The sequence below is a fragment of the Rhinolophus ferrumequinum genome, chromosome 14 (assembly GCF_004115265.2).
Source record: "Rhinolophus ferrumequinum isolate MPI-CBG mRhiFer1 chromosome 14, mRhiFer1_v1.p, whole genome shotgun sequence".
NCBI lineage: Eukaryota > Metazoa > Chordata > Mammalia > Chiroptera > Rhinolophidae > Rhinolophus > Rhinolophus ferrumequinum.
In genome coordinates this window covers 45,020,508-45,040,281 of record NC_046297.1, presented here as the reverse complement: position 1 = coordinate 45,040,281, position 19,774 = coordinate 45,020,508, and the positions used below count along the sequence as shown (strand labels likewise).

General features: G+C 32.7%; 1 protein-coding gene across 43 annotated transcripts in view; it reads right to left on the bottom strand.

Moving 5' to 3' along the window:
- Window positions 1–19,774, bottom strand: part of RIMS2 (regulating synaptic membrane exocytosis 2) — a 605,364-nt gene that overhangs the window by 390,133 nt on the left and 195,457 nt on the right. For all 43 annotated transcript variants that reach the window (XM_033125943.1, XM_033125918.1, XM_033125937.1 and 40 more), the window contains one exon: window positions 13,689–13,999. In XM_033125943.1, coding sequence (XP_032981834.1) covers window positions 13,689–13,999 — 311 coding nt within the window. The remainder of the gene's footprint in view (window positions 1–13,688; window positions 14,000–19,774) is intronic.

Here is a 19,774-nt window from a genome sequence, read left to right as displayed (position 1 = left end):
GCAATAAAGTTCTTCTGCTAATGGATCCAATAATTTACTTTTTGAGCGCACACACTCAAAAACTTGGAATTAAATATGACTAAAATTAATTTTAAAAAACAGCCATTTTGTGTAAAACCAAAGTCATGCTTCACAGAGTAATATGTAAAATACACGTTCTGTGTTTCTAAGTATTACTTTGCCATCTTTGGGTCTTCTTAAAATAACTTTACTAGCTTTTGAAATAGATGTTGTTGCTTGCTTACTATATAATTTTTTTTAATTCATGTGTTCAGTGACTATGAGCCCCCTAGTGGATGGCAAATAAAACAAAAATTTTGTTCAAGTTACACAATTGGTAAAAAAACACATTTTATTTTTAAGCGCCTTGCTAATGAAATATTCATTGCAAAGTTTTTAAATTACCAAACAATAAGTATATAAATAGTTGTAGGTTTACACTATAGAGTAAACAACAATACCACAGCAGAAGAAACATCCAGACTACTTTCTATACATTCTACAAGATTTTTCAGCCTCTATTTCCTACACATATTTCTCATACACCTAATCTATAATTGCCAAAATCTCCCACAAGTCTTGGTTTCTGCATCTCAAATGCTAAGGAATGAGCCATAACAAAACTGGGATATACGTCAAAGGGAAAATGGGGCAACAATGTCAAATACTTCTCCTACCACCACCACAGACCTTTTGATCACATGTCGTTTTGTCAGCAAACGCCTTGTATCCTGTCCTTAAAAAAAAATGTTAGCTACCTTGTGTCCAAAAAGTTAAAGAAAATATGGATTATTGCTGATTATTTCAGATGCGAACTCAGTTCACTGCACATACATCCCACACAGAATGAAATCATGTCAGGAGCGCTAAGTACGAAGTGCAAACCTACCAAACTCAACCCAGCTTATTTTAATGGAATTCTTAATAAAATATGTCATATAAAAAATTCAGGATAAATGCCAACCTATGCAGGCTGCCAGCAGAGCAAGTGTAAACTGGGAGTGTCCTGGGAAAGCTGGCACATATAGTTTAATTCATTTGAAAATAAGAATAAAGATTCCCTTTTCACCTAAATATTGACATTAAAACTATTAAAGTTATTTCTTCCAAGGGTACACTCAAGAAGTATCTGACTTCTACACAATCAAACCAATTATCATAATATATGAAACATCCTTTTTTTTAAAAAAAAAAAAAAAGACATACTTTGTCTTTCAGAGCTCATATCATATTTTTAAAAATAAAGAAGCCTCGTAAGTGTTGGCTATATGAGAACATGTCATTATACATCTTCAAGTCTGATTGATTATTCTGCCAATAAAAGACAAAGATGCTACAGAAATGACATCAGTCACGTCAAAAAAATTAGTACTACAGTTTTCACTCATTCATTTATTGCACCAAGCATTTAGTAAATGTGCATAAATAAAGAAGTGGCACCAAATATGCAGCCATCTCTGTTACCTTTTCATCTGATATTCTAAAAGGTATAAGAAGAATTGTCTAGGAATAAAGGTTATTAGGCCACTTGCTTCCAAGTTACTAAGATTCTTTTTTATTCTCCTAAGGCAACCATCACAGTTTTATCTTTTCTAGTTCCTTAGCACTTTAAAATTGAATCTCTCTTAAATATTCTTTGATTCCCTTTTTAAAAGTATTTCCCCTTACATCTTTTTATCTTCTTTCTCTCATCTTCACACTATTTTTCCCTCACCCCATATCTCAGATAACCATTTTGAAAAAGACTCATGAGGATTATGTCACTGTTTCATAGAACAGCTCATAGAAATAGGCTACATATGAGTAGTCTGTAAGTCATTTGTAATCCACACATAGTGAATTATAAATACCACTGGTTTGGTTCTAGGTCTACTAGGAGCTTTCTATAAATATAGGCATCTGAATCTATTGAAAAGAGCCAATGATGAAAGGTTGATTACAAAGAAAAATTCATTATTTTTTATCCAATTTCACAATAAATGTTAAACATTTAGTACCAATAAAATTTCAGTGAAACCAGCAATTTCAAAATGTAGCAAACATATGAGAGTGGATCTTAAAAGTTCTCATCACAATAAAAATAAATGGTAACTATTTGAGGTGATGGATAATAACTAAACGTATTGTGGTAATCATGTCATAATATGATATACATATATATTTTGTACAAACTTGTTCTACAAACTAATGTAATGTTATGTCAATTATCTCAATAAAATTAGAAAAACATTTTTAAAGTATAAAAATGTTTAATGTAGCAATTATGCACAAAATTATCTTTTAATTTTTATTAAAATATAATTTACATTCAGTAAAAAGTATACAAATCTCAGGTGTAACACTACAATAGCTATTGGCAAATATATACCACTAGTAATTCATAACCCTGTCAGGATACAGAATATTTCCATCACTCCAAAAAGTTCCCTCAACAAAAGCATTGTTATGACTTCTTGCACTATAGATTTCTTTTGTCTCTTTTTGAATTTCATATAAATGGAGTCATATAATATGTACTCTTTTGTGTCTGACTTCTTTCATTCAGCATAGTGGTTTTGAGACTTATTCATGTTTCTGGGCATGTAAATAGTTCTCTCATTTTATTAATGCATAATACCTTTATTTGAATATATCACAATTTATTTATCCATTTTCCTAGTTGATAGACATTGGAAGTTTCCATTTTGGGACTAGTAAGGATAAAGCTGTTATCAACATTATTATACAAGTATTTTTGTAGACATACAACTTCCTTTTTCTTAGGTAAACACCTAGCGGTAGAATTACTGAGTCACAGGAAAGTGCACATTTCCTTTTATGAGAAACTTTCTAATATTTTTCCAAAACGCTTGTACAGTTGGCCATTTTACACTCTCACTTGCAAAGTATTAGAGATTCGCTTGCTCTGAATTTTAACAAATGCTAAGTGATAGCAGGTTTTTCTGTTGTTGTTTTAAATTGTAACCTTCCTAATGGGTGCATCCAAATGTTTTACTGTAGTCTTGATTTGCATCTCCTTAAAGGACTAAAGACATAGTCCATTTTTTTCTTGTGTTTATTAGCTATTTGTATTTTTTCTCTCATGCAATTTTTTTTTCACTTTTTGGGTTATATTTATTTGTAAAATGTTCTTCATATTCTTTTTAAGCTACATGCATTGCAAGTATTTTCTCTTGAAATATAACTTGCTGAAACATTTTCTTAGAATCTTTGGATGAGGAAAAGTTTATATTTTGATGGCATCTAATTTGTTATTTTCTTCCTTTTATGATTAGTGCTTTCTGTGTTTGTCTAAGATATCACTGCCTACTCTATAGTCATGAAGATAGACTCCTCTAAAGCTTTGTAGTTTTAACCTAAACCTCCCACAGTCACCACAATTTTCTTCCATATTTTCTTCTAGAAGTTTTATACCTTTACCTTTTACGTTTAGAGCTATGATCCATTTCATTTTTTTTTAATATGGTAAAAAGTAAACTTCAAACTTCATTTTTTGGTTCCAGTAGCATTTGCTGAAAAGACTACCCTTTCTCTAATGAACTGCCTTTGCACCTTTGCTGAAAATTAGTTGCCAATGTGGGGAGCCATGATTTCTTGTTATTCTGAAGCCTTGCAGACTGGCTCAGTTTTAGTTCCTGAGGCATTGTCTCTGCCTGCAACCGGAGGGTGCTTGCAAGCTGCTGAGGAATGAGGTGGGAACTGCCAGTTCCCGGACACAGATCACTGGTGATTATCAGGGTAATTGGTGGGCTTTGTCATTGAGATAATGACTTTGGGGAAGTTTCAGTGAGTCTGTAGTTTATATGTAAAAGTTGAAAATTTTACTCTCAATGAGGTAATGCACACTCGTGATTGTTAAGCTGCACGTACACAGGTAGTATAAATTGGTAAAGGAAAGTAAACTCCGTGCTTCAGGATCACTGAAGACCGGCCGCATCATCATTTTGTGTGAGTGTCTCTTTTCATTCCCACTCCCCCATTCAGGTACTGTTCGATTTGTGGCGGCTGGCCCGCCACATGCCAATATATCAGTGAGTCTATATAGAAACATTCCATTCTGTTTCATTGATCTATTTGTCTGTCTTTATGCTAATATCATACTGTTTTAATTACTGTAGATTTATAATGTCTTCAAATAGGTAGCATTAGGGTTCTAAATTCTGTTATTTTTGAAAGCTGCTTTAGTAATTCCAAATATTTCTATACGAATTTTAGTATCTATCTGTATATATAGGTCAACTGGGGAGGGGAGAAATGACATCTTAACAACACTGAATCTTTTAATCCATGAATATAGTTTATCTCTCTGTTTATTCACAACTTCCTTTCTTTCATCAATGTTTCGTTGTTTTCATTATACAGACCCCATGCATATTTTGTTAGATTTATACCTAAGTATTTCAATTTGTTGATGCTAGTATAAATGTATTTCATATTTTGAATGCATCACAAATGATATTTTTAAATCTCCATTTCCAAGATGTTTATTGTTATATTTAGAAATACAAATGGCTATCTGATATTCACTTTATATCCTGCAACCTCACTAAGCTTATTACTAGTTCTGATAGCATTTTTATAGACTCCTTTAATTTTCTATATAAACAATCATGTTCTCTGTAAATAAAGTATTATTTTTCCTTTTCAATCTGGATACATAGTTTATATTTTCTATTTATTTATTTATCTCTCTATCTATCTATCTTATTTCACTGACCAGAAACTCCACTACAATGTTGAATAAAAGTGGTAAAAATGAGCATCCTTGTTCTGCTTTTTATCTAAGGGGAAAGTATTCGGTCTTTCCCTTTTTAGTGTGATGTTAGCTGAAGGTCATCAAAGATGTCTTTGATCAGGTTGAGGAAATTCCTTTCTATTCTTAGTATGCTGAAAGTATTTATTAAAAGTGGATGCTGGAGTTTGTCAAATGATTTTTCTGTATCTATTAAAATGATAATATGATTTTTCTAATTTGTTAAAATGATGAATTATTATGATTTTTCAAATGTTAAACTAACTCTACATTCCTGGGATAAACCCCACTTGGTCATGCTCTTTATTGTTTTTACATATTTATGGATTCAATTTGCTATATTTGTTTTTGCATCTGTACTTATGAGGGCTACTGATCTGTAGTTTGTTTGTTTCCTTATAATAGCTTCAGTTTTGGTGTCAAGATAGTGTTGGCTAAAAGAAGGAGTAGAGAAATATTCCTTCCTCTTTAATTTTCCAGAACAATTTATGTAGAAATGGCATTATTTCTTTCTTAAAAGATTGTTAGAATTTACCAGTGATGCCATCAGGTCTCTAGTTTTATTTATGGGAAGGTTTTTAAGCACAAATACAATTTCTTTAGTACATATAATACTATTAAAACTATTCATTTCTTCTCGACTAAGCTTGGGTAATTTGTGTCTTTTAAAGAATTTGTCCAGTTCATCTTGCTTGTTGATTTTACAGGCATAAAGTTTTTCAAAATATTTCCTAGTTAGCATTCTAATATCATTCAATCAGTGGTGATGTTATCTCTCATGTTCATGATATAGGTAATTTGTATCTTCTCTTTCTTTTCCTGATTTGTGTGACTACCGGGTTAACAATTTTATTGATCTTCTCCAAGAGTCAGCTTTTGGTTTCATTGTTTCTATTTTCTAGTTCACTGATTTCTGCTTTAATTATTATTGTTTCCTTTATTCTGCTTGCTTGGATTTAATTTGCTTTTCTAAGTTTCGTAAGGTGAAAGCTAAAAATCAATGTTTTGAGACCTTTCTCATTTTCTAATATACTCGTAGGTGTCTAGTGCTATAAATTCTGTCCTAACTACTGCTTTAGTGCACTCTACAAATTCAGATGTTGTGTTTTCAGTTTAATGAAAGTTATGTTCTCTTTTGATTTCTTCTTTGATCTGTATGTTATTTAAAAGTGTATTAATTAGCTTTCAAACACTGGGATTTTCCAGAGGTCTTTCTGTTACTGATTTCTAATTTAACTCCATTTTAATCAAAGAACACATTTTTTTATTACTTGAATTTCTTTCAATTTAATGATGCTTGTTAAATGGCCAGAATGTGGTCTATCTTGGTAACTGCCCTGTTTACCTCCAATAAGAATGAATATTCTGCTATTGTTTGGTGGATTGTTCTATAAACATCAATTAGTTCAAGTCTACGCTATCTTTGCTGATATTCTGCCTACTTATTCTATCAGTTACGGAAAAGGATATTGAAATCTCCAATTTTAATTGTGGATTTGTCTATTTCTTTTTTAGTTTTATTAGTTTTTGCTTCACATATAGACATAAATGTTTAGGATTTTTATGTCTTCTTGATTAACTGACCATTTTATCCTTAGGAACTAACATTTTTATTCCCATCGTTTTGCTCTGAAATCTGAATATAACCAGCTTATGAGTAGTATTAGCATAGTATATCTTTATCTTTTTCATTCTTTTAATTTTACATGTTTTGTCTTTATATTTAAAGTGTGTTTCTTGTTGACAGTATATTGTTGAGTCTTTCTTTAGTACCAATCTGAAAATCTGTGCCTTAGACAAACTATATTTAATTATCAATATGGTTAATTTTTTAATCAATTTTACTGACTTTCTATTTGTTTGATGTGTTCTTTGTTCCCTCCCCACCTTTTCTGCCTTCTTTTGATTGAGTAAACTTTGTAATCCATTTTATCTCCTTTGTTGATTTATTAGCTATACCTCTTTGTTTTGTTATTTTAGGGTTTATAATACATCTTTAACATATCACAGTCCCTCTTCAAACAATACTTTACCATTTCATGTTTGTATAAGAACTTTGCAATTGTGTACTTCCATTTCTCCCATTCACACTTTATGCCATTGTTGTATATTTTATTTTATATGGTATAAACCCCATAATATTTTGTTATTTTATTTAAACAGTCAATTATCTTCTAAAGATATTTAGAATGAGAATAAAGATTATATATAAAAAATTATAAATTACTCATGTAGTTATCATTTCCATAGCGCTTCATTTCTTGATGTAGATAAATATTTCCATCTGGTATAATTTTCCTTCTGCTTGAAGGACTCTGTTTAACGTTTCCTATAGAGTAGTTATACTAGTGATGAATTTTTTCAGTATTTGTATGTCTAAAAAAGTCATTATATGGCCTTCATTTTTAAAAGATATTTTAACTGGGTATAGAATACTGGTTGATGGCTTTTTTTCCTTTTTATCTTTCGGTACCTTAAAGGTGTTTGCTCCGTTCTTGTCTCTCTTGCATTGTTTCCAACATGAAACCTGCTGTCATCTTTATCTTTGTAAACATGTCTGTGTAAACATGTCTTCCTTCTCTGGCTGATTTTAAGATTGCTTCTTTATCCTTATTTTAAGCAATTTGATTATAGAGCCCCTTGGTGCAGTTTTCTTCATATTTCCTATGTTTGGAGTTTAAAGAGCTTCTTGGTTTTGCAGTTTCCGTGAAATTTGAAAAAATTTTGACCATTATTTCTTCAAAATTTTCTTAGTACTCTTCCATGTTCTTCTCCCCTTCAAGGACCCCAAGTACATGTATATTAAGTACTTGATCTTGTTCTATAGCTCCTGATGTTCTTGTACTTCTTAAATTATTTTATTCATTTTTTTATTCTGTTTCATTTTGGATCATTTCTATTCATTTGTCTTCAAATTCATTAATTTTTTTCTTCTGTAGTACCTAATCTTCCACTATTCCCATCAAGTGTATTTTTCACTTCAGATATTATAATTCTCATCTCTAGAAGTTCAATTTAAGTGTTTATTTTTATATCTTACATATCTCTACTTCATTTTATAAATTATATGGCATATAATTATAATAACTATTTTAATGTTCTTGCCTGCTTATTCTAATGTCTGTGTCACTTCTGTGTTGGTGTACAATGTTTGATTACTTTCTCACATTGATTATGTTTTCCTGCTGTTTTGTATGCTTGTTATTTTTTATTAGGTGCCAAACATCATGAAATTTTATCTTGTTGGGCACTGGATATTTTTGTATTCCTATAAATCTCCTTGAACTTTGTCTGGGAGGTAATTAAATTACTTGAAACAGTGTGATCCTTTCAGATCTTGCTTTTATGATTTGTTATTCTGTCCCAGAGCAGTGTTCAGTATAGCATTAATTATTCCCCACTGCTGAAGCAAGACTTTCCAAAATACTCTACCCAGTATTCCAGGAATTTTGAGGTTTCCTACCCTGGCTTTTGGGAACACTATTCTTGGTCCTGTGTGAATGCAGGCCAGTGTTCTCTCTAATCATTTTGGCTGATTCTTTCCCTGGCCTCAGGAAGTTTCTTCACATGCACTAATCATCACTCCACTGAATATACACAAGGAGAAACCTCTGCAAATCTCCAGGGTATCTTGCTGGTCAGCTCTCTCCTTCTGGTACTCTGTCTAGCAAACTCCAGCTGCCTTCATCTCCAGAACCCTTCAAAACTGTTTCCTCAACTCATGAAGACTTCTGGGCTCTGTCTATAATCCTCTCTCTGTGCAACAGCCTAGAAATTCTCTCAAGGCAATATGCTAGGGCAATCATTTGATTAATTTCCCACCTCTCAGGTATCACTCTCCTTTGTTGCCTGATGTCCCATTTCTTAAAAACCATTGTTTCAATATTGTCGGTTTCTTCAAATTTTTCAGGCAGAAGGGTAAATCCAAGCCCTATTACCCCACCCGTACTGGAAGCAAAAGTTTTACGCATATATTTTAATTATTACTTCCATTAATCAAATGTTACAAACGTATTTGGAAGGTCATATGTAACAGACAATAAAAAAATGATGGCGATTATCAAACTCTTAAATATGTGTTATAATTAACTTACCTTAAAACTTTGCATTTTAGATCCAAGATAATCACTTTATATTTCTGTTACTCTCATCATCACTTACCTGGTAGCATTTTTCATTATCTAACAAAATGCACTGAGATGTAATTGAGTCATGTAACATTTTTTTTTTAGTTTTCCACTCTTGCCTCATTAACATTCCAGACAAAATAGCAATGAAGGCTCTCAGTACTTTCATTAAATGTCATTATTTAAGCAATAAAATGTAGAAAAAAATACTTAAGAATCTGTAACGCCTATCAAATATTATTTCTTTGTAGCTATGCTTCTTAAAATGCTTCACAGTCCACTAGAACCAAGTAACTCTGTTACTTTTTCCTATCATTGTTAATTTTTGTTTCACAATAGAATAAGAAAGTAGGGAAAAACAGAATAAAAAATATTCCACAGTAATATAATTATAAGATCAGAGTCAAATGTCTGCCAAATATATTCATTTTTAAACATGAATCATGATTAAATTATTTCAACCGTGTGGTAACAAGTGATCTCTATAATGAAATTCAAAAAAATTTGTTAAATAAATAAATTACAATAGTTATTATAATATGAATAAAGATAATTCTCTATTAATTGAACACAATACTATCCGTTATAGGGCAGGAAAAAAAATAATGGAAGGGAATGCTTTCAAGTTTATACCATGAAAGAGGACCTTAAAATACAACATAAAAAAAGAATTTTGGAACTGGAAGTGCTAAAACAAATATTTTGTAACATCGCGTTTACTACCCTGAAAATGAAATCCAGAGATAAAATATTCTAACATAATGTATACTGTATTTCCCGGAAAATAAGACCTAACCAGACAATCAGCTCTAACGTGTCTTTTGGAGCAAAAATTAATATAAGTCCCAGCCTTATTTTACTATAATATAAGACCTGGTCTTATATAATATGAAATCGGGTCTTACATTAATTTTTACTCCAAAAGACGCATTAGAGCTGACTGTCCGGCTAGGTCTTATTTTCGGGGAAACACGATGTGTGTGTGTGTGTGTGTGTGTGTGTGTGTGTGTGTGTGTGTGCACGTGTGTGTATGTATTCCTAACTGTATAATATAGGGTTGAAATAAATAAATAATTTAATGCTAAAAAATAATTTATTAAAAAATAAAATATATTTAAATAAATGATCAGATACAATAACCTTAGATGTCACAATAAAGGAGTCAGATGCTTGCAACTACGTGAATGTAGTCAACCAGCCACCAAGTAGCTGACTTCCACCTCTGTCCCCCAATCAATGTGTCAGAACAGTATACTCAAATGTGGAATTATGTTGCCTCTAAGAACCACAAAATTTCACTAAGTGTTCTGCCTCTTAGTGGTAGTACTACAGAGGACAAGTGCCACTGAGCTATTGAAAGATAGTTTTGTTTCCTTCCATAATATATTTCTAGATGCCTTTGTGCCTTGCTACTGTTCTGCACTATCAGTATTGATATCGTGTGGGAGTTAGTTAGAAATACAGATTTGTGGGTCCTCCCTCAGAAAGGCTGAGAAACCACTGGCCACTCCTAGGAAACATCGTAAGAAGAGGAAAGCAAATTGTACATTTAAAAAAATGATTATTTCAAAACTTATTTTGAAATAAAAAACCATATTTGAAAATCTCAAACAATATTTTATGTCTAAGTTGATAAACATCTGCCATTTTTGTAAATAAATGAATTAAGTAAATATTCATTAACTCAAAGCTATGGCCTAGGGCCAACTTGGTATTCTTTCACTCATTAAATACTAAAGGTCTATATATAAAGCACCCGTGAGAGAAGTAAAAAGTCATAAAACAGGTCACAACTATTGTAGCATGTAGTTAAAGATTAAACTAAAGCTCCTTAAGAGAAGGAAAAGTAATACACTTTTGTATCTTTCAAATATAGTTCTAGGTCCATAGAAATTTAAATTTAATTGAACCAAAATTTCTCCTTTTGAGGCCACTGGTTTCTGAATGGTATGGAAGAAACAAATTACTAGTAATACTTTAAAGTTATATTCCTTATAAGTAGCTTCATTTCACTATCCAACTTAAATACTGCTAGAAGACCCATTCTGGTAAAAAAGAAGAGAGATGTGAAACAAAGAGAGAGAGGGAGGGAGGGAGATGTGGAAACGGGGGTTGGAGGAATAAGGAGAAGGGAAGAGGAATGGGGGAAAGGGAATAAGAAAACAGATTTAACTGAAATTATTTAAATAGTATAAGAAAATAAACAAAGAACGGAGAAATTTCAATAGCACTAAAAGAATTAACAACATATCCTCTAGGGCAGGAATTGCCAAACTTTTCTATAAAGGGTCAGAGAGTAAATATTTGAGGTTATGAGGCCCATATGGTCTTTTGTAACATTCACATCTGGAGTTGTAGCTGAGAGTAGCCATAGACAATAAATAAATGAATAGGTATGGCTGTGTTCCAATAAAACTTTATTTACAAAAAACAGAGGGGAAGGCAGATTTGGCCTCAGGGACATAGTTTGCTGATCACCCTGCTCTAGGGGAAAGAATTCAAAGTGTCCATAGATACATGCCTAATAAAGTACTATAGAATCTGCATTTAAAAATAAAACAAATGCTTTTTGCTTATGATAAGGGAACTGAATTCTTTTGAAAGAGAAAGTATCTTCCAAATAAAAGTTTATATAATTGGTTCCATTTTCTATGCCTAACTACAAAATTTTATATTAAACTCTAACTTCTTCCCCAATTAAAAATAATTATTATAAACAAAAGAAGCTATTGGTTTGACTTATGTGAGATTCAGAAAGGAAGGATATAATTACAGGATACATTGCGTAATTAAAATATACATTTACTAGTAATGGCAGCCAAAGGCAAAAGAAAAAAGAAAAAAGAACTACTACATCTAGGGTCACATTGTACTGTTTACTCAGGTTAGCATTTTGTCAATGAAAGAAGGATTAACATAATAATGGAGGAAATATATTTCTCATTATCACCTTCTTCAAAGATTAGAACTATCTTTCTAGTTCCCTACAATGATGAATTACTCATAAATTTATTGAATTTATTGAATTTATTGTTAACGTCCACAACTTCTTTATGATATGCATTCTAAAACTTAATAATCTATTACGTGACCCAGTGTTTTAGTATATCCTTTCATTCTTCCTAAACCTACCTTTCCAACCTCCAAAGGAGACTATCTCATGCACCTATCTAGTTTTTGAAGAATGAGGGTATGTTCCCATTATATATTTTATTAAGTCATTCATTCACTTAAAATCCTAGCTCCATTGGTTAACAGCATTTTTTTCATCCATGTTCACATACCTCAGCCATTACAGTTGCTATTTTACAGACTTTCTTGATTTCTAAAGTACTTGTGTAGCAGACACTACTACTGTCCCAACCAACACTGGCTCATCATTCACCATATCCCTACACAGCGGTGTGTTGTTATTGTATTTGTAGAACTCTGCCTGAGTGCTTTCTCTGGCCAGTGAGTTTCAGAGTTAATAACCTCCAGGAACAGCCCTAGACCAATAACAATAGAGAGTTATGGATAAATACCCCCAGCTTCTGCCGATTATGTGGAATAACTCTGAAGTCCTGATACCCTGTTTCCCAGAAGTCCCAGTAAGATTGAGATACAATTGCCAAAAGAGGTAATTTGCTCTTGAACGTACCCATTATTGTGTTCCTTCTCTTAACTGAATTATTTTCTACTTCCTTACAGATGGTTTCTGTGATTACCTTCCAAATTAACCATCTGCAATCAATCCTTCATGTGCTTAAGTTAGTTCTCAAAGATAGTCTTCTTACCTTAAAATTCTTGGATTCCTGAGATTCTGCACTGAGATGTGTTCATAGTACTCCAGCCATGATATCACTTGTTTTGTCCAAAGATAGGATTACATTGTCTATTTCACTTTTGCTAGTTTTCAAAAAAAACTGGTATAGCCAACATTTTATTATTCTGCCAAAACATTAGCAACACATCTGTGTGATGGCTTTAGGCACCATCTGAAGTGACTCCCAGTTTTCTTATCTACTATAACTGACTGCTCAGAACCCACCGTCCTATAAATACAATTTAGATTCGTTTTTCCACAAAGGCATGACTTTATACTTGTTCACATAGAAATGTATCTGCCACTTCTGGACAATACAGAGTATCACCAGGTTTTTCTAAAAATTTTTAGTTATAAAAGAGAAATATGGAATAGAAAAATAATATTCCCATGAAATTTTTTCATTCTCCTCCTTCGAGAGGTAGGAAATATAAGAACCATAAACATTGTTTTTAACAGTCTAACACTCTGAACATTGAGAAGGCCATAAAATTGTGCCAAAATAGTAATAATAGAGTTAGCCCATGGATACATCAAACTCATAAAACCTTTTCATCTGCATTTACCTGCTTGGAAAGCCACTTCATCCTGCAGCCCCAGGTAGAATCTTTAGAGACATCATTAACCTTCCCCGTTCTCTTACCTCCCACTTCCAGTTAGTCCCATCAATTCAACATCTCTAATGTGTCTTACAATCATCTCTTCTTCATTCCCACTGCTTATTCCAGTTTGTCTCTCCTATGACAATAACGTGCTAAGTTCCCTGTTTTATTTCACTTCTTTTTCTGGAAAATCTGATAACCTGACACTCCTTCATCAAACCTAAGCTCATTCAAACCGATAATGTAACTCAAGTCCTGAATATCACTTTCAGCATTTATATAAAACATATGGACATTTACATTACATTTAGACAACTCATTGCCTAAACATTTCATGTATTTTTGTTTGGAATGAAGATTAAAAATAATACGTTGACCTAAAGATTAAGCAAAATGTTTACCTGTCTGAAGCTATGTCACTGGCAATTTGGTGCTTCACTCCTGACCCATTTTTAATAGAATCCTGTCTTGTGAGCCCATGAGATCGACTTTTCTCCACTGCAGGCACAGCTAAGTCACCTGAGGGTCCTTGGAACTGGGCCTGCTCGTGCAGTTTTGCTTTCTTCTCCTGAGGTGCCTCCTCATTCCGCATTCCTCGGAGAACCTTTTGATCAGGTTGCTGTGGTGTATTAGATCCACTATTATAAAACCATGCTCCTGATTTAGTGAGGATTTCTTGTTGTTTTCGGCACAAATTACATACCCACATAACCTGCACACAAATACATAGGGAAAAGAAATTAGTGTTTCCAGAAGTTCAAAATAAACAAAAAAGAGAGACAACAATTCAAGCCAACAACAACACAAACATTATATTGTTATCCATTCTGAGGTTAAAATGTAACCCAGATTAATAGCTACCATTAATTAAATTACATGTCTTTCCTTTTAATTTTGTCAGAATAATTGTAATAAAAAACAATGTTTACTGGTAGTAGAAATACCAAACTAAAGCACCAAATTACTAGTTATTTACTTATATTCTTTAATTATGTTAAAATTAATTATGGGCTTAGTGATAGTATACAGAAAGTGAATTTTGAGGCTAGACACACTTGGGTTTAAATACCAACTCCAAGATTAAAAATTTTCAACCATCAATAAGGTACAGAACATTCATATCTACAAAACATAGCTTCCTTAATGATAAAATGGGGAAATAGGAACAATACTAATTTTTCTACATTGTTTTGAGGACTGAAGATTAGAAATAATTTATTTAAAATGTCTAGCACAATACCTGATATATTTTGGACTTTAAGTAGATTACTAATATTAGTATACAGATTAATCTTCTATCACCAGTTACATTATTATAGAAGCTTCCTGAGGTATCTTTTATTTCTTTTAAGTATCTCCTATTAACTAAAATAAAGCTAGAAACATTGTTGATCTTCAATAAAAACCTATTAATTGCTCATAATTTGTAGTTGGACACTTTACATAAAATGTACCATTTTAACCATTTTTAACACACACAGTTCAATGGTGTTAAGTATATTCACACTATGTGAAACAGATCTCCTAAAGTTGTTCATCTGCAAAAGTCAAAATCAATACCTATTAAACAGAAAAATCCCCTTTTCTCCCTCCTTCCATACCCTGATAACCACCATTCTATACTTGATTTTTTTATTAGATATGTTTTTCAGACTCCAGGAATCTAAGACTATTTTAACTAAATCTGTGTGACCAGAAAAGCCTTCACCCTTTTCTGAAAAATCTTTTTCAATTAATCAGAAAAAAATAAAATCACATAGTCATGAAATAAAAGGTGAGTTCATATTTCAAACGAGTGTTTCTGATGTTTTATTTATGTCAAATACTGAATCTTACACAACTCTCCACATTGCTGAACATTTCGTCATAGTTTAAATAAATAATAATATAAATAATCAGAGTAAAAGACGAATTCAACATAGTATTCTCAACTGATACAAGAATATTTTGATAAAGTACCATTTAAAATTTGTGGTTCATTGACCATTATTCCAGTTCATATTGTTTGTATAGTCCATATTATACAACATTGTATTTGACAATTTTTCATTACTTTGTTCTCTCTTTGAATTTATATATATTTCTTTTTTTCATTAACTAAATTTAAAGCTCAATGGGGTCAAGGTCTGTTTTCTTCTAATGCATAATAAGACCTTATAAATCATGGAACAGTAAGATCTTCCAAATGCTTGCTAACTTGAATTTATTTGATGTCCTTCTGGGGGGGATATATGATAATAAAATATTCAATATTATTACATTAAGATTTATGTTTCATAGAATTCCAAAAGAAATAGTTATCAATAATGTTACTCAATATGTGTGACTATTTTATTTTCATAACTAAATAAGAAACTATTTTTGACATGAAAATACCAAAATCTCACTCAATTTAAAAATAAATACCTCACAGTTCAAGTTTCTTTGGTTTGAATACACATGAAATATATCTAACCCATCAACAGCCTCAAAAATCAAATTTCAACCAAAATCTTCAGCCTTTCAATGCCATCTTGTGACAAATGTAGGTACTGCAGACCTTTTTTAAAAGTGAAAGGCATACTACACATGGAACCACAAAATGGTAAATAAATTAAGTCTGAATTTCACCTTCTCTGTTTATTTTAAACAAGTTACTATTCATGAGACAGTTATAATATATGTTATATTATTTTGTGATATGAATTTATCTAGAATAAGTCGCACAGTATTCAAGAATAACATCCTTTCCTGCTTGGTAATTTACAATGAAACAGAAATGAGAGTATGAGACAGACAATTATCCAATCATGATCATTTGCAGAAACAACCTATTGCTGCTTCATTATTTACCACAAGGTAAGCAGATTACTTAACCTCTTCTAGAGTAGAGCTTCTCAAAGAATATCCCTGAAACAGCGGCATCGGTAGGTATCACCTGGGAATCACCTGGGAACGTATTAGACATGCAAATTCTCAGGCCCCACTCCAGACCTACTGGATCAGAAATGTAGGGCGGGACCCAGAAATATGTTTTGTGGGTTTTTTTTTTTTTTTTTTTACCAAATTCTACAAGCGATTCTAATGCTTGATAAAGTTAGACAACCACTGCTTAGGGCAGAGATTCCCAACTTAATATGTGGAATGAGTTACAAGTGTGTTCCTCAGAATGGCTACATAAGGCCGGCCAATGGAGGTCATGATCAGCTTTGCCAATTTACCTCAATGTGAACTAGGTAAATCTATGACACTGTTTGTACAAATACATGAATTTAAATGTATTCATTGTACAAATAGTATCATTTCTGCCTAGCCCAAAATGAGAAAAAGAATTATAAATGCTGTGGGCTTTGTTTTACTCATCTGTAAAGACCCAGGAGATAGTAATATAAGATAAATGAGTATAAGGCATGAAGGATGATGTTTGATTGCAATTAAAGACTATGCATTAAGACTCTTCACATATTCTCTGGGCTAGCCACATCGGTTGCTCTTTTTCTGACTAGATCCTATGTTCTCTCCTGAGGTGCTAGCTTCTAGTAGCCTCATATCCTAACACCCAATTACCTTTCTTCTTTTTCTATCTCCTCCCACTCTTGGATTAACAGTTTATTAATCTTTAAAGGCTCGGGAAGCCTAAATCCACTCATTTCAAGTAATACAAGGGACTGAAACTTTCACTTGATGCCCAAACACACAAAGCAACTTATAAACTGATGATACTGAACTATATCTCACAAATACATACACATATACATGCTATGAGATGATTTTTCACTAATAGGCTATGAAATGATTAATGTCTATAAAAGGTAAATTCTGTGTCTTTGGATCAAAATTTAACTAATTTGGGAATAAAATAGCAGCACTGTTGTTAATGGAAACCTTTAACCAATTAAATTAACCAGTAAATGTATCTTATGATGAATGTTTAAAAAATACATTAGAAATACATATGCCTATAAATCACCATGGTAGAGCCTATTAGTTTTGTTGGTCCTCATAAATATCAAAAAGTCCTAGACCCTGAGATCACAAAGACATATAGGATTCAAAATTATAAGGTATTATTACATTCAGTTCTCAATATGCCATATTTTTGAAAGTAATATAGCTATATAAGAGATGAAATACTAATGACCCAAATTTGTCACTTATTACATTATATTCCACACTATAGTCAATCCTTGGTGGGATTGAAAAAAAATATGGAAAATAAAAATATCTCTTTAAAACAATAAAAATCGAAAACGTAACAGCTAAACTAGTCAAAGAAAGCAAAACCACAATTATGTTAAGTATATACAATAATTTAAAGGAATTTAAAGCTCTGAAAACTGTGGTTTTCATCTAAATAGGGATAATAAATAATGGAGCAATTCAGAGAAGGGTAGGAGTATTGGTTAGAGACTGGTGCTAATGAGGCCATAGGCCAAACTCATAAGATACAGCTAACTCTGCATAGAAGAGAAGAATTTACTAGACTCCACTTCTAATCATTGCCAGCCTGCTTATAAATGTGTACATTTGACAGAAAAGAAAAGAGTGTAAATTGATCAGCTAACTCTATCAGATGACTAGAAAACTGTGGAAGATCCTGACTAGCTATTAAACTTACTTCCTTTTTCACTTAGAAAACTACATTTCACAAACTTCCTGTAGCTAGGGAAGGCCACGGCCACATGACTATGTTCTGGCCAATGGATTATAAATGGAATGATGTGGACCCTTTTCATGACCATTAAGAAATTCTCATATGCTACTATCATGCTCTTTGTTCAAGACCCTGGAGGATAAAGGAGCCACACACAAAAAAAGGAGCCTGGGAACTGAATGAGCACTGATAAGCCACACCAATGTGGACTCAATGTAGGTGGGAAATAAACTTCTATTGTGTTGAGGTTCAGAGACTTTTAAGTGTATGTTTTACAACTGATAGCATTTCCTTAACTAATTCGAAATCTTTTTAAGAGCACATGTTCTATTGAATGTGTGTCACAGCACACTCTTTGTATGTGAAGAACAATGCATTGCTAAAACCAGCATACAAATGTGCTTCACTGTTCATAGAAGCCAGCTTTCACTAGGTCATTAAGAACACGTTGTGCACATTTTTTCCCATCTCCACAATTCAACGAAGTAATGTGGTTGCTTGAAAGCAGCCGTGGTGGATGGATTTAGACTATGGAAATTGGAAAATACCACAAATTAGGGCTTTTTCTTACAGAGAGCCAGCTGTTAACATTTATTAGCACCACTCAATGTAATGTATCTACTATATGTTCTACTAAAAGATTAATACTACATTCAGTATTAGTAGGTAAACTTGGATGGAGCTGCAATTTACCATAAAAATTAATTCAGACCATAAAATATCAATTTATTTATAGATGGGCAAAAACTATGAACACTAATTCATTAGTTATTTATTCATTCATACAATATTCACTAAATACCTAGTCTACGCCAGATGCTATGCTAAGAGCTGATGAATACAGCTCAACAAACAGATTTTGCTGTGAAGTTTGAAGTGCAGTGGAGGCGAAAATAAGCAAACAAATAATTGCGCTAATATTGTTTATATTACAAGTGCTACAAAAGGAATGCATTCACATCACAGATCCCTTGATTCCTTCCTCTCTGCTGGCTCAGACTGTTTGGGAAAACAGGAGGATGCAGAGGAAATCTGCAAGAGGCCCATGAATTCAGAGAGGTTCCATCACAGCTTTATCCTACAGCACCCCCATCATCAGATCCAGGGTGTGTCTGTCTCTCAAAAGGCAAACTTCAGTGGCATTGGGGGCTACTAACCTACAAGCCCCTCCCCCAGCACTGTCTTGGTGGATTTGGAAAGTTGATGTACTCGCCCATATCCTAGAGGGTTAAAATTTTTCAAATATATTCCTTAACAATTAAGAGATCACTATAATCTCTATATAACAGGCTTCTGGATTACAAAACAAAAATCAGAAATTTTGCTTCATCTGATACCCGGAGACAAGCCGCAAGACTTTCCCAGATTTCCCTCCGAACGGCAGGCGAGGCTTCTCCAGATACAGTCCCATTTGCAGGCTTTAGCAGGAAAGTTTGATGGTGTCTTCTATAAGTCTCTCAGGAAGTAGCAGCACTACTTCCTGAGAAGTAGTGCTTTAAAGAAGAAGCTTTAACCTGGAACATCTCTAAGTCTTAACTGTTACTACACACTCTTCTCTGTTGGCTATTGTGGCTTTGAAAAACGTTCACAAAGAAATGTAGCTAATTTCTCTATTTTTTTTACCTAATTTTCCTCAAAAGCATATTGCCAGATTTCTTTTGAAGCCACCCACTAAATTTTAGTCTGTGAAATAGCTCCTTTGGGTAAATTATCTATTTCTGATATTTCTACCCCTTTCCCTCCTGTTTTCCAAGAAAATGTCTAGGTGTCTTGTGGGGCTTCTGTTACTGAACACTGTAGCTCATCTAATCTCTACCTGGTTCTTCTCAGTTTAGACAGGATTGTGTTTCACTA